Raw genomic sequence first — 16,332 nt, forward strand, 5'->3', positions numbered from 1 at the left:
AAGAAACATCCTTTGTAATCACCTCAAATGGGACCTGCTGTTCACTCAATATTTTTTCATTTTAGTTTTCCTTTTCATTATGAATCTCAATCTGTTCTGCAAAGGCTGTAGGCTCAACTGTTCTGCACAATATAGTATAAATATTACTTTAGTACACTGCCTCTGAATACTGTTCTTACTTCCACAGATGAGGAAAGAGATCAAATTACGTATCAATCATTAATCGTCATTCTGAAGTCAAGAAACTTACTACAGACTTTATAGTTAAACCACAAAGAGCTGCTGTGCATTTTTCACTTTCCCTTTTTCTTCCATTAATCGGGACTACTGAAGCCCATGTGCTAATAACATGTTTGCAAGCCCCTGCACAGTTAAGCATAACTTGTAGGGGAGTACCGGGAGATAACCAGGAATTTTAGCTATGGGTTCTGCAATCAAGCATTTGGCCCTTGCATCACATCTCTCTCTTTTCTATGGGTCTGTGATGGACCTTCCCAATAATGTCTTCTTTTGGGCATTAGAGACCACTGCATCGTTTTTAAGGTGTCAGAGTTGTCTCAAACCTTCATCCTGTATATGATGCAGGGCTATATGGGGAACAGCGACTTGCTTTGCCAGTGAGAAACGTCACACGCACCTGCATAAACTTGATAGTTTCATTTTACAAGGCCAAGGGGCCATTCTGATAATTGAATTCTGCTTCCTGCATAACCTCAGCCGCAGAATCCTTAGATTCCTGGTTAGATCATGCAACACTGTGATCCAAATATGCACCTTTTCATCACCTTTTATTTGAATTGTTCTAAAAGTAAACAACTAATTTTAAAATAAATGTTCTGCATTTTTTTGGGGGTGCTACAGTTTTCAGAAATATTTGATATTTTCATTCTTTCTTCTTGAAGACTGAAGAGTATATTCTCAAATTTCTCTTCCTAATGTTTGAGCTGTCATCATACCTTAGCTTTCCATGACAACTACATTCAGTTCTGAATTGCTCAGTGTCCCATATTCAGCTGATTATCAACACAATTACCAAAAAATTGAAGCAGAATGTTTATTTCCAATCAACTTCCCAAGTGATCCAGACCTTAATGTGCTAGTGAGCTGGTGAGGCTTGTTTCAATGTTCATTTATAAAAATGTTTCTCTCTCTTGGCTTCAGATCTGAGTCTGCAAGGATATGCAATCAAATCACACCCTGATCCTCAGAATATATTCAAGTAACTATGAGGTATTTGAGGAGTCAGACTGAACTTAAATGCAAATAAGGTATCCAGTATGCTAAGTACTATGCTCCACAGTGCCCACAGGGCTAAAACCGTCAGATTTTCTCTCTACTCAAAAAATGTATAAGGTTGGCTGAAATTACTGATTTATAGGAAAAGCTGAACTCTAGACTTATATACCACATGTAAACCTTCTGAAATATTTTATACAGCAAGTAACTACCTCTTTTCACCTGTCTGTAAGATAGAAGAAGGTACTTGTTGAGAATAGACAGAAATGGGATCAAGGTGAGCAACTAAGCTTGAATATTTTAAGTTCAGTTCAGTCATGGGAACAGTAAAACTTATAAAGTTAATGAGTTCTAGACTTTAAAGAGCAGCTGATTAATTTGTAACAATGAGGGTCTAAACCAAACCAAAAATAGTTTCTCACATTCCAGGGCTGAACTAGTAGTCTTTCCTTCAGCGATGCTGTATTGGAAACTACCTTAGAATTGACCGTCTGTATGTTCCTTTTCTTTATATTGATACAGTGAAGTCAAGCACACCATATTATGAACTTTAAAAACCTGCTATGTGTTTTGCTCTCTTTCAAGTTTCTGGTGCAAAGAGACAAGAAGACCACTGAAAAATATTCTCAGAAAATTTGATAGCAAAATTAACAGTCACTAAGTGAAAGTGTTCAAAATCAGTGCCTGATTACTATTAGAAGTAATAACCAGAACAATAAAAAAAAAAAAAAAAAGAGAAAAGATGAGGACCACTTTTAGTTAATATAGTAAGTGTGTCATCTTTTTCTAATATCTGTTCTGTACTTAACACTAAAAACACTTTATGCATTAAATTTTAGTTCTCTGCTATCAGAAGTTCAAAGGTAGGCCAACTTGCAATCATTTATTTCAAGTAAAAAAAATACAAACTGACCACATCCTTAAAAACTATTTTTCAGCTCACCCCAAATCTGAAGTAGATTGACAAACAGAATTGGAGAAGTACTTGCTAGAATTACAGCTCTGAAAACTGTTATTTGTGTTAGTGATCCCACTATAAACTCCAGTTTTAAGGAGTTTATAGGGTTGCCCACAAACATACGTGTCTTTGTGTCTGTTTTATGGAACATAATTCAAACTTCCAAAGTTCAATTTTTTGTTTGTTTGCTTGTTAATTTACTCTTGTATTTAAAAGGCCTAGGACAATATCCCAGTTAAAGACAGTTACAAACATATATTACTAGTTATAGGCTTTAAGAATAAACATTATGCACATTTGCAAGGTTCATATGATAGACAAACAGGAAAAAAAAATCTACCAGTTTAGAGCTGCTACATTACACAGTGATATTTAGACTAGAAGGCCTCTTTTAGACAGCAGATACTTGCACAAAGAAGTACTCTGAAGACAAACTTTGCAGAAGTGATATGCCAGATTTGAAGGGCAGCCTGGCCTACTCTTTTAAGAAATGAGGCAGGCTGACTTTTGTTGAGATCTTCAACAATGGCAAACATGATGCAAAAGAAGAAAACAAAAATTGGCAGGCAAGATTAGAGAAAATATATTTACTACATGATAGCGTAATTCATCACAGAGGCCACTTCTAAACATGTTACTTGCTTTCATGTACCATGTAACATCTCTCCCTGTCAGCTTCATGTGTATGTGGCAGTGCAATTGAACAGCATCTGGCACGTCAGAGCCAACTCTGCAGTGCCCCTTCCCACCAGTGTCAGCGGCTGGCGGGGAGGAAAGGCAGCCAGCAAAGCCCTGTGCCAGCCCCTGTGCTGCAGGGCAGGCAGGAGTCAGGGTGGCCACCCCTGGGCAGCAGCTGGCCCTGGATGTGGAGAAGGGGCTCTCTCTTTGGCACTGGTGCCTCCCACTGGGGACTCTGTGCCTGCCTGAACTCCAGCCTGGGTAATAGCAAAATGCTCTTGCCACTTCTCCAGCACTTCGTTGGAGTACCTTCTGCTCTATACTTTTGGAAAAAAGACAGGAGGAAAAAAGATACACATAAGATAGAGAACTATATCCATGGTTCTCATTGCTTCTCAGTATCTTTTTGAAACAACTACTAACCTTTAACTATTTTACTTATTATTCCATTAGTGGTTAATAAATTCTTACAGATAAGAGATGTGTGTCAAAAAAAAAAAAAAGAAAAAAAAAAAGAAAATAGTATTCAAATTGTAAAGGTAACCTAATTAACTATGTAGCAGCAAAATACTGAGACTGGGATATTCTGGACTCTGTCTCTAGTTTTAAGACTTGCCAGGGAAGGCACTGGAAATTTCCAGCTAAGCATGCGGAGTTGAAGAGATAAAGTTGTAAAACCCATCAAAATGCAGTTATGTAAAAAAACAAATCTAATATTAAAATAATAATAATTTATAATTATGTTTCGGGATTTAAAATGGGGACATTTCAGTATTGGGATCCACAAACTTAGTTTATAAGAACATACAGGTTAAAAGTACTTACAATTCTTATAGTTCTCACATTACTGACTGAAGAAATCATATATAATTGTATCCTCAGATTTCCCACTTTAAACAGACAATTGTTTAATGCTTTCTGAAATAGCTTCATCTGACAAACACCACAAATTTTACAATTACAGAGATCATAAAAAGCACAAGCTAGGGCAATGAAACAGTTGAGTGATCACTTAAAAATACCCTGAAGGGTTTAGATTTCACAAGTTTACCTCGTACTTAAAACATCCAAACTACAAACTACTGATGACATTCCTGATGACCAGAGGTCAGGAGTTTGAAAGACCTTTGCCACTGTGCACAGAGCAATAAGAGGTCAGCAATATTAGCTACCAGTAGCATGGAGTGACCTGGCAGCCTGGGGAAATTCTGAAGTATGAAGTTAAATAACAGAGCTCTGCTTCAGTGTTGAGCTGCTAAAAGAAAATGCAAGAGTGCTAATACATGTGTGAGAGAGGACTGTATGAAATAGATAGTAGAGTAATAGTAATATTAATATAGTAAAAAGTAATAGATAATAAAATCATTGTAGTTGGTTTACCAACATTTACATTTTGCTTCAGAATTATTTACTTTTTAAATTGTGTACTTTACTATAACATATTAAAACAAGGAATGAATTCATGATTTTCAGGAAGCCTTAACTCTCACAATCCATATTTCATAAGTTTATGATCACAATCATAATTCAGTGCTACTTTTTTGGCAAATCCTAATAAAAAACATTCTTACAATACGTTCATTATTCCCCCAAATGTGGATGTACTTTCATAGTATTAAGCCTGTGCACCGTTCATAAAGATGGCTTTAGTTCACTTAGGTTTTTAAGTCACTAAGCCTGCTATGCTTGCACAATTCAAGAAAAAAATAAATGCAAAAAGAAGAGTAAAGGAAGACAAAAATAAGAGCAAACATCTGAAAGTGATATGGCATACACATTATTCACCTAGAATAAGCTACTTTGACCATAGCAAATAAATATAAATTGAATGGTACAAATTCCATTTATAAAGTGAATTATAGTGACGTGAGAGAATTATTACATGTTATCACTGGAAATGGTATATTTGAGATTTTCAGCTCTCCAAGATACCTGACTTTTCCTATTACTTTTCATGAGAATGCTATGAACCTGGACATTCTCAATGCATTATAATCACCACTTTTTTTTTTTTTTTTTATATCTCAATACCTAGATTGGACAGTGACTCACAATTTTCTTCCCTTGTAATCTCAAGTCATATTATGGTAAATATTTAAAAACAACTGGTTTTGGTCATATTGAAATTTCTGCAGTAATACAGAAAAGCTTTTCAGTACATGAACTCAGTAACGTGCTAACAGAAAAATAGGAAAATCTCTCTGACTATACATTCAAAAGTGTGATTGTCATGAGAAATCTATTTCAGTTCCATTTGGACGTTTGTCCACATTTTGAAGCTGAGTTTGGCTCAATCGGTTGGCTCAAATGCTGATTGAGATGATGATAGCAATAAAAATTGTAATAGCAAATCTTGGCATGCAACTTTCCCTGGGAAAGCATTCAGTCGTTTTCCATCTTCAGTTTTGATCCTTCATTGGGATCTTCCAGTGCAGAGCCCAGATCCAGGGAAGAAGTTAACAGACCTCTGCATTAAGTTAACGCAACTCCACATGGAGACAGGAATAAGTACTATTAATTCTCAATGTGAAATGGGGCCCGTGCATACAGTATATGTTGATGGCAAGCTGTAAAAGCTCTGCGTGTTGAAAACCGGATTTCAGATCCGCTGACCTGTGGCAGCTCCCCTAGTGGGGAGCCACAAACACACACTGCTGCATTTTTCTACTGGATTAAATTCCGGATCTAGACTACTATGTGACCAGAGACAAAAGGGAATAAAGAGTTCACAAGCATGAATACCTGTCATCATGTGGTGAAATGACTAGTGGTCTCTGTTCAAGAGAGGCTCAAGCCCAGAATAATAGAAAAACAATGTGAACTGGCAGAAATATATGGGAAACTTGGAAGGTGCCTACATGCACAATGTCTTTTTTTTGCAAGTCAGTGCTACTGGTCTCACTCTGAGCAGCAAAACTTTTAAATGAAAATAGTTTAATATATTAAGAAACAAACAAACAAACAAAAAAATACCACCCAACAACCAACAACTGTGAGAGGAAGAGACAGCTGCTACAAGTAAATTTTAATAAGGGTAGTTCCCTGCTGGTAAAAACTGGCACATCTCCACTCGTTTCAGTAGAACTATGTAGATTAACATTGCTTGAAAATCTAACCCAATGTTTTGAAGAACTCATGAGCTACAAGGTAATGCAGAGGTAGAAGAAGATAATTACAATGGTCTGGAAGAAGGGCAATCACTGAGTAAACAAAGAAAATGAGTAAAAGGAAAAATATTTGAAATCTATTAAACATTTAAGACAGTCTGCCATTATTTTGTTGTACTTAACTTGAAAACATTCTACTAATAATGAATGACAGGGGTTTAGACAAACTGAGTAACATGTTAAAAATGGCCTTTAACCACATATGACATTAACGGAACATCCCTTTACCCGAATGGGACATACCATGCATTACCATGGCAGATGTAACTTATTTTGGATGGCCAGTTACAAATTTTCTTGATGATGTTCACTGCACACAGATTTACGAGAACACCGTAAACTCAGTTTTCTTACATAGACTTATACCATATCTTTTCTACCTGTAAATGCAAACATTCATCTAAACTACGTTGTCAAAGCTGTATTTACAAAAAGTATATGGAAAGACAACTGATGATTAGGAGAGTTGCACCTCTTTTGCCTCTTGTGTAAAGTTTCGAGAACTTCTTTCAAAAGACAAAGAAAACAGAGATTTTCAGTACCAGATGTCTGGGAAGATCCCATTTGGATTTGAGCTACTTAAATTTGCAATCATGTATTTATACATCTAACAGAGCTTCTGTTTCCCCTAGAATCTGAAAATTAACTAGCTTTGTAGCATCTTCCTTGATCTGCCACCCGTGCCCTGAGGATTAGAGACTCCACCTGAGCTTGTTTTACAAGCATAACAGAAAAAATTAATCTCTGCTGGCAGCGATCCCACTGGGATACTGATGAATAATGATATCCCTCTCTTGCTGCCCTCTCAGTCCACTAGAAAAGCCACTCTAACCCAGCAACGTGGAAACTGCTGAAACCATTCCAGCTGTGGATTAGCAGGCAGTCAAGCATCCATCTGTTCAGTGTGAATCAAGAGAAAGCAAACATGCATTCTTATAGCTGAAGAAGTATTTAAATTAGCATCTTATATGACTGCATATAGTAAATACTAAGACAATCATATACAGAAGAAAAAAATAATCTATTATCTACACCTGATGTTTATATTTCCTTGCTGCCCTTAGGAAATGATAAAAGTTTGAATTTATCTCATTAGCATACAGAATACTGTGCAATCAATAATTTAATATGTTTAAGATAAAATTTCTTAATACTGTATGCATCAGTTGTATTTATAAAATATTTTGTAAGTATACATGCATACACACACTAAAGAGTATAAATAAACATGGTAGAATGCCTTCACCTTTACAGAAAAAGATTTAAGAAACCTGTTGTGAGATAGATTTTAGCCATTTTATCACCCTCTAAGGTGAGAGGAATAGCTTTTAGATATTTTCTTTTTCTGAAAACTAGTAATTTGAATAATCTCTGCTGGCTTGTGAGGCTTTTCCACTGGAATACAGAAAGGAAAGGGAATAGGAAGTTGGTATGTGGGCAATTCAATTAAATTGGTGGCATGTGATTTGGCTCTTATATGGGAGGTATAACAATCTACAATAATTTAAGAAAAGTTGTATTTAAGCATCATCCCAGGTAGAATTACTTTGAAATGTGCATAAAAAGTCTTTACTTTCAAAGTCTTCACTGCTGTTAGGATAATAACTGTACACCACACTGGGAAACAACAATGTGTTTATAATATAATTTTTACTCACACACAAAAGTATTCATATTTTTTGAAAGGAAAGCTGCAGAGGTGAAGAAAATCTGCAGCTGTTTGTTCTCTAAAGCAAGTTGACTATGCAATACCAAATTTACAAATATCTATATTAACTTTTTGAAATGCTAACAAAAGTTTTGACATCTTAATAGCAAAAATACCTCTGCAATTTCTTCTAGCATTGTAGGCAGCAAAAGCTACCCAAGTAACAGTGAAATAAAGTGACTGAAATAATACAAGACTGATTTCTTAAAAGGTCGTATGTAATAATGTGTAACAGCAAGATTTAAACCAAAACTAAACCTTCTGAAGATAGCCAGGCTGTATCAGAAAAAAAAAAAAAAAAAAAAAAAAAAAAAAAAAAGACAAAGAAAGAATCTAAATGTAAATAAGGAAAATACAAGTGTCAGATACTTCATTAAGGACTGCTCAGTAATCCTCTTATGTTTTGTTTTGTTTTGTTTTTTTTTTTTTTTTTTTTTTTTTTTTTTTTAAAAAAAACAAACTACTATGTTCAAGGCATAATATATACTGGATACCAATCTTGTATGATGTAATTGTTTCAGACAAACCAATCCTTATCCCAAAGATTTCAGTTCCAATGAGAGAACCAGCTACAAACTGACATTCTCTTCCTTAACAGTTTTACAAGTCAGTGCAGTAACTTCTTTGCTGACAGCGACAAACACTTGTGAGCCTTTAAACAACAGTCACTAAGGCTGAGCTAGTGTCATTAAGTGCATTGAATTCTGTGAAAACAAATGCATTAGCAATATAATTGTAACTTCTTTAATTTATAATACAACAGTGTAATTCTGTCAAAAGCAAAGGCAGTAAGTAGAGACCAGTGAAGAAAAATGAACTACATGCTGGAACCTAAATTTGTCTGGAAGGACAGAGCAGGCTGAACTCGTACTGACTGGCTACAGGCACACTGAGCTTGTCAGACTGCGTTTTGGAGTAGCTGAGACATGAGAACTTTGTCATTTACCAAAGCATCATCGCCTATTTTAAAGATGTTCAGCTTTACCTCAATGAAGAGCTTTAGATTTTTAGTTTTGTTGCAAAAAACACAAAGACATTTCTTCTACAAACACTGCATATTTGAAAATGGAGCCATATGACATGACTGCTCAAAAAATGTCAGTTTTCAGCTACTTATATGAATATTTTGCAACATATTGGCTGCATGTACACAACTATGCATAGGTTGAAATCTCGCACAATGATGATGGCTACAATTCTAACCATAAGTAATGGACTCCTATACTCAGTAGAAGACTCCCGTGCTTAAAAAAAATAAATAAATAAAATAAAGATGCACAGTTGAATTGCCTGCAGTTTTAAGCAGCTAGCTAAACCAAGCTTGCTATCACCTGAACTTGCACAGTAGCATATATACACCAATGACAAGAATTGATTTGCCACAGGTGGCAACCAATGGCAACACTTATGAGCACGAGACCTGCAGAGGACTACTACCATTACCTAGCAGATAAGCGCAACAATTTCCAGGAACATCAACATAGTAAATAGGAGTGTTTCACTGCTATATTTGCAACTACAGCTCCTGATAAAGAAATTTATTTCCCTATTTTTCTGACAAAAATAGTTACTAAAGCAAATGTTTGAAACAGGGATATAGGCTGAGCCTACTGGTTTCCACTACTGTAGCTATATATACTCTTTCACAAGTTTTTCCCTTGGATTCTGTACATTTTGCTCAGGCAGATTAGGACAGGACAAGGGGGAATGGTTTTACATGAAAAGAGAGGAGATTTAGATTATAGGTTAGGAGGAAATTCTTCACTGAGAGGATGGTAAGGTTGCCCAGAGAGGCTGTGGATGTCCCATCCTTGGAGGTGTTCAAGACCAGTTTGGATGGGGTCTTTGCCAACCTGATCTAGTGGGTGGCATGGGGGGTTGGAACTAGATGATTTTTTTTTTTTTTGAGGCATTCTATGATAAGAAATTAAAAATACTACATTATTTCTAAAGTAACAGTTTTTGTCTTGTGGCCTACTTGGTGGGACATGTATGTCAGAAATCTTTCAGTTCAACTTTAAAATAGGTTTTAATTTGACTGAGTATTGATTCAGTTTTTTTGAACTGGCAAGTAATGACAGAAATTGAGTAAGAAGGTTAGAGGAGAAAGAAAGGAGATTTGTTAATCAGAAAGTCATGTGTGCTGGGGATAGGGAAGGAGGTTTTATATTTTCTGTTTTTTATATTTTCTGTTGTTGAACATAATTCTTTCTTATTGATGACATAAAAATGAAAGACTTATGCCATGTACAGTTAGCTGTCAGTGGTGGGCTTTTTCATCCTGATTTACCAACTGATTGTGCTTTTGTGTGAAGGCAGGCAGCATATGATGCTTTCAAACTGAAAATCAAACAATCATTTGAAAAGAGAATTATAAAAAATTGTGGTATCATTCTAGTAAAAAAAATGACCATATTCAAGTACTACAATGACTATATTCAAAACTGCTCCATCTACTGGGACAAATTTAATATGCCTAAGTATTACTTTTACCCTTTCTGCTAAGTATGAAATGTTTTGAATACAGTGGATATAGATAATGAAATTTAGATGGCATTAAAAATCACTACAGCATTTTGTTTTACCGTTATGAAACTATTTTATTTAACACACTGTGATACCTTCTAGATGTTCCTTGCGGGAACAGGAGCACAAGTGTTTTTAAATATTAAAATACAGAGCATATAAGTAAGTTGTATAAAAATTACATGCATGATCCTGTAGATGGCTATATTTGGGATGAAATTTTTGAAACTGAACAGTCCTGGATAGGGTTTTATTGTGAAGAAAAGATTTAATGGCTAGAAATAACTGTTTTCTCTGATTATCAGGGTTCACTAAAAGCACATGCAATGGGTGAAGCTCATTCCTAGTTGTACTCAAGCCACAGTGGTTATGTTCTTATTGTTGAGAATGCACAATATATGTGAAATCACATATGTAAATTCTTTAAAAGTCAGAATGTAACAAAATTGCCTTTCATTCGATATAAAGTTTGTGATGAAGTCTTTCTATTCTTGACAATGAAATGCTGTATTTAAAAAGAATAACACAATGAATATAGCTTTACTGTTCTTTTATGCCTCGAAGAAAATCATAATGGCACCTTTATTTTCTTCTAAATTAAACACATATGTAAACTAGACAATGACCGAATTAGGAAGACTGATCTGATTGTTTTTCCAAAAAAACCTTATGGAACAGAAAAACAGTTTTATATAGTATCTTAAAAAAAAAAAACAACTCAAAAGCACTGTCTCTGCTGTGGCTTGCAGAGTAAGTATTACACAAAGCAGTTCATGTTAATTTGCTCTTGGACGGTATTTCTGTAACTGTCACATGGCAACTAACTAGGAACCTGTTGTAAAACATGGTTTATCACTGAGTCAAAAACCTTTGTGGCCCCTTCATGGGACACTGAACCAAGAGCTTAAAGACAGAATCCTGTTGAAGAAGTAAAATTATTTTAGACTGCAAGTGTAAACATTCACAAATATGCACATTTTCCTGATTAGAAAACAATGTTCCAATGTTGATGAACAGAAGATAAAGATATAGGTTAGGTGAGTTAGAATCTCACAGTACAAATACTTAACAGATAACAAAAGACAGATAAGGTGTTAATAACTTTACTCTTTTGTTATTTATGTATCTGGGACAGGGAGTGCCTATTTCATGAACTTCTTTCTTCCACCTTCCAAATCTGCTATTTCAGCAATCCCAAATTTTCTGCTGAGTTTCACAATAGTAACAGAAGCCACTGTAACAAAACCATGTCAAACATCAAATAAAAATATAGGAAAGAGGTATGTGGATACCTGACTATGAAGCTTATGTTTATAACATGGAAAAGACTTATGATACACTAAAACACAAATACCATGCTTTTCCATCCCTAAGCAACCAGAAGATCATCAGCCAGTTACATGAAAGATGTAACAGTAGGCACAAGAATACAAGCCAGTTCTTTTTTGCAGGTAGAATGCAAAAATAGAAAAAAGGAGCAACATGCAGACAAAATAAGCTCTGAAGGATGCTATCCTCTTCTCTGCATGGTATGAACACTATGGTATTTGCTCAGTACATAGGAGTACTAGTCAGATAATCAGATAAGTGTAGTAGAAAATCACCAAATTTATGAAGCTAGTGGATCTAGCCAACATAGATCTGATCATAGTCTGATCTATTACCAAGACAGACCTCATTTTCTCAAGATAGAGCAAAACCACATTTGATTTTAAAAAGACTTGTAATGACTGCTGCTTTAGTACAGAAAATGACAAAAATTACTCCAAAGTATCTCTCATTGTTTTTCATCTAGACCTTTGTTTTAATCTCTAAATTTTCAGAATAAGAGGAGATAGTCTTTAGGTACCCTAGGGAAATCCAGACTAAACTCATAATTCACGAACACTTTCTCTTCAACAATACTTAATTCAGGAAGCACGATAACTCAGCAATGTTTAAGCTTATTTAGATCACTACTGCCTGAAGCACAGCTATGAAAGTTTTAAAGAAAACTCTATGGAAAAGCATCAAGGATTTTATCTGAAAAATTACAGGCCTACCAACACAAGTCAGTTACAAAAGTAATCGTATCTGAACTTTGACTGCTAGCTCTAAGCCCAAAACAGGTTAAACACCTCACACCCAGATTTATTGAGAGAAGAAGGGAAAGCATGTGGGAATTGTAACCCACCTGTTTGTATCAATTATTACTACATAGTTCTAAAATGTCTGTGGGGCTGTTCCCATGTGCCATGTTCCTACTCATACTATGGACAGATCAACCCCCAAACCATACTGAAAAAAAATAATCATTCGATCTTGCCAAGCACTGGCAGATGACCAAATGAAAAGATAAAATAAAGACAGAGAAAAGAATGGATACTGGAGAAGATTATGAATTGTGTCGAGTACTAAATGGAATAAATTCTGCTATCAAGTGACTTTTTTGAGACACTCATCAGCACTGCAAAGAGGACAACTTGAAACTACTTTTCCATATGAGTTGCAAAGATTCAGTCATATTTCAGTTAAATGATCCAGAATTCTGAACACTCTCATTAGCATTGCAGAGTATCAACCTGAAACTCAAAATACCTTAATCATAGTCAGATTTAAAGCTGATAATATGATCACAAATTTCTGAATTCTTGAATGCTATCTTACTTTTTTCTTGGTTTTGTTTTAAACGACCTTTTGCTCCTTTTCAATATGCACATTAGCAATTCAGCAAAAACTTGCAAATATCACATTCCAAACCTATAACATTAGGATTTTCTTTGTTATGTTTGTACATTTCTGCCTTCCTTATATACATCAGACCAACTGGTAAATGCCTAAAAGTTTACAAGATATGAACAATGCCAACAACAAAAAAAATAGACCCATATGTCCTATCTATAAAAACATGCTGCGTTTGAAAAAAGTTTCTGGACAGCTGTTTTTAAATAACATACACAGTCCAAGATTCAAACTTTAAAACTGAGTGATCATCAAAATAACCACAGTTATCATCATGTTTTGCAAGGATAAGAGGCCTTTTCCACTAAAACTACAGCTTTCAGTTCCAGCATCATTAAGAGATTCTTCAAATTACTTTTTAAATATCCTGTTCCCTCAGGATTTTCACTTATACCTAATTAGACTACTTACCCCATGCCATGTAATTCCCTATTGCCAAAACTGCTAAATGCTTCAATGAGAAGGAGGAGGGCACCAGTGGAGCAAGGCAGATGTAATGTCATTGGTTAACAATAGAGGTGTGAAGCAACTGCCGTAATTATAAAACTCATTAATTCACAGTGTTTAGAGGAAAAAAAAACAACTTGGCAATAACTCTGCTGAAATGGCAATTCTTTTCAACACTACATTAGATTGAAAAAACTTTCAATTTACACCTTTAACAAGAAAGAATTGTAATTCCAGTAGTAATTATGAAAATTAACATCTGTATGAAAGGAAAAATGTCAGCTATAATGGCATCCAGAATTCATACATGCTTTTCGTCTTTCAGATTGACACGTTTGGCACATTTTGACCCACAACTGATTTTACTTTTAGTCTCATTCCTCTTAAGACTGTAAATGGACAACTCATAAGATTATATGTCCAGCAAAAGAACGTAGAAAAAATTAATGAATGTTAAATTTTGCTGTCACTGCCCAACACCTTAGGTTTTGTCTACAATAAAAGTATTTGACATTTTCCTTTGTGATTTATGGATATAAGCTGTTTAGATGGATGAGGAGCACTGGCGTAAGATGGACAGTACTAGGATTTGCTTATATCATTAATTTTCCCCATGGTATTCATTTTCTTAGGTAATGTCATGAAACATCACTCCATATCTGCTAATCCTATTCCCAAGCTTCCCTCTACAAATTTGCTTTATTTTTTTTCTGAAGTTTCTAAGTGGAGAAAAATTTTAAAAGAGACAGCAGCTGGAGTATAGCTCTCTCACCTTGAGTACTGAATTACATTATTTAACTTGTGTTCATTGTAGGCATTTCTTTTTTTAAGGTCAGTTATATTACATACCAAATATATAGGCCTCTTGATTACCTTTCTGAATTCAGCTGAATACACTGCATTTTATTTGTTAGAATTTACAATATTTGCTGACAACAGAACAACAAATACTGCAGGGTCAGTGACAGTAAGTCCTCTATTTAGGTTGTCTACCACTTTCCATTATAAAAGATTACTGTGGCCTTTATTTCTGAGCTGTAACACTCTAAATGTTTGCAGCAGATGATTTAAATTTGTCAGGAAGAAAGTCTTTGCACTAGAGAAGTGGATTTCCTTGTGTCATAAAATGCTGATCAGGTTTTGTAGAAATGCAAACTATCGAATAACTATTTTTATTTTTCTGCTTGAATTTCTTGTCAGAGAAGTTTTGGCAGCATGTCAAAACAATAAATATACAAGTAACATACATAAATGGGACTCCTGTGGTCAACACTTGGAAATTTGGATATTAAAGAATTTGGGCCACTTGTATAACGTATATAATACAGCATAGACTTTAATCATAAGTGGGCAGAAATAAGTATTCCTGGATAGTATTTTGACACTTCTTCCTTTGAAATACATGTATACGTACATAGAAGTGGAATTGTACTATTTTGAAGGAGAAAATTTTGTAGATATAAAAGTGTAAATACTTAAAAATATGTTAAACCTGATTTGTTTATGATGACATAATACTATCATGCTGCATTTTTTACCATATCTCTGGATTTGTACCCTAAAAAGTTTTACCTTGCACCCATTGCACTTCCCTACTAGACAGTTACTAGATGAACTGTATAAACTGGCTTTGTTGCAGGTTAAGACCTCAGGGATTATGGGGTGCCTGGGAGAAGGAAAAGAAGGCATTTTAGGAAACGGATCTTGCTTATTATGTTCCCCAACTTGTTAAAGCTGCTGTATCTTCCAGATTGTCCCAGTGCAAAGGGATGGCCCTGGTATAGATCTGTGAAGTTGACATGCAGTTATTCCAGGATTTCAGTATTCTACATCACTTTAAAAAAAAAAGAAAATAAATAATAAGATTTGTATAAACCCATAAGATTACAAAGGGATTTAAGAAAAACAGGCATACAGAATAATTTTGACATACTGATTCAATGAAGCACTTGAAACATCAAAAATGATTCAGTTGTATTTCTCAATACAATGACAAAGAAAAAAGAAATTACAGAAGAATGGCTTTTTAAAAATATTTTGGGAATTTTTTTCATATACATATGTCTTTAAGAGTCATGAGTTACATATGTTTAAATTAAGAAAATATCATCACTTACTGTCAGAATTAAGAGCAATTCTTCTATATTACTTTCAGGTTTCAACTGGTCTTTGAACATCCCAATAGTTGGATGCTTCAAATAGTAATAGGAAGCAATGCGGCCGTATGTCTGAGGTTCAATGCTGCGATTATCCTGTTAGAAGGGGAATCAAATATACATGTTTCTTACATGGTTCAATATGCATGGCTCCTACAAAACTAAAATATTTTAAGACTACATTATAAAAGAGAGGAGCAAAAAATAGTTTAACAACATAACTTAGCTGCCAACCTGATTAAACTCAGTTTTCAATGTCTTACAAACAGCTCCAAAGACAAACTCAAGCACCTCAAATCAAGCATGTATCCTATTGCTCTCAACTTTTAGGAGCATGCATCTTACTGAACCTTGTAAGGCACAAATTGGTCTTACCTCCCCAATTTCAATACAGTAGGAACATTCCAAATCAAAGAGGGATTTCTCAACAAGGCTCGAGAGGTACTTATTCATAGTGTCATGGCTCACATCTTCCAAGTTATAGTAACTAGAAGAATTGAAAACAGATGTATTACATGAACGCTTTTGGTACACTGAAAATTTTAAACAATAACATCTTGTAGGAAAACTTACAAGGCTTCTATAATATACACACACAGACTTGGAACAACAAATATCCACATTAAACAATTAAACACAGAACTATTCCTTTATATAATCTAACATAGTTCATATAGTTTAAATAGTTTGTGTGAATAATCAAAACAATACTAACTAGCATGTGTATATGGAAAT

The 16,332-nt window shown here is 34.8% G+C and overlaps 1 protein-coding gene across 1 annotated transcript in view; it reads right to left on the reverse strand.

Annotated features, from left to right (window-relative positions):
- The window catches only part of ASCC3 (activating signal cointegrator 1 complex subunit 3), a 281,915-nt gene that overhangs the window by 24,581 nt on the left and 241,002 nt on the right, over positions 1-16,332 (reverse strand). Inside the window, exons 35-36 of the mRNA XM_082756805.1 lie at positions 15,973-16,084; positions 15,559-15,693 (exon numbers count right to left, since the gene is read on the reverse strand). Of these exons, the coding sequence (XP_082612931.1) occupies positions 15,559-15,693; positions 15,973-16,084 (247 nt within the window). The remainder of the gene's footprint in view (positions 1-15,558; positions 15,694-15,972; positions 16,085-16,332) is intronic.

This window comes from Aythya marila (assembly GCF_965140915.1).
Source record: "Aythya marila genome assembly, chromosome: 3".
Taxonomy (NCBI): domain Eukaryota; kingdom Metazoa; phylum Chordata; class Aves; order Anseriformes; family Anatidae; genus Aythya; species Aythya marila.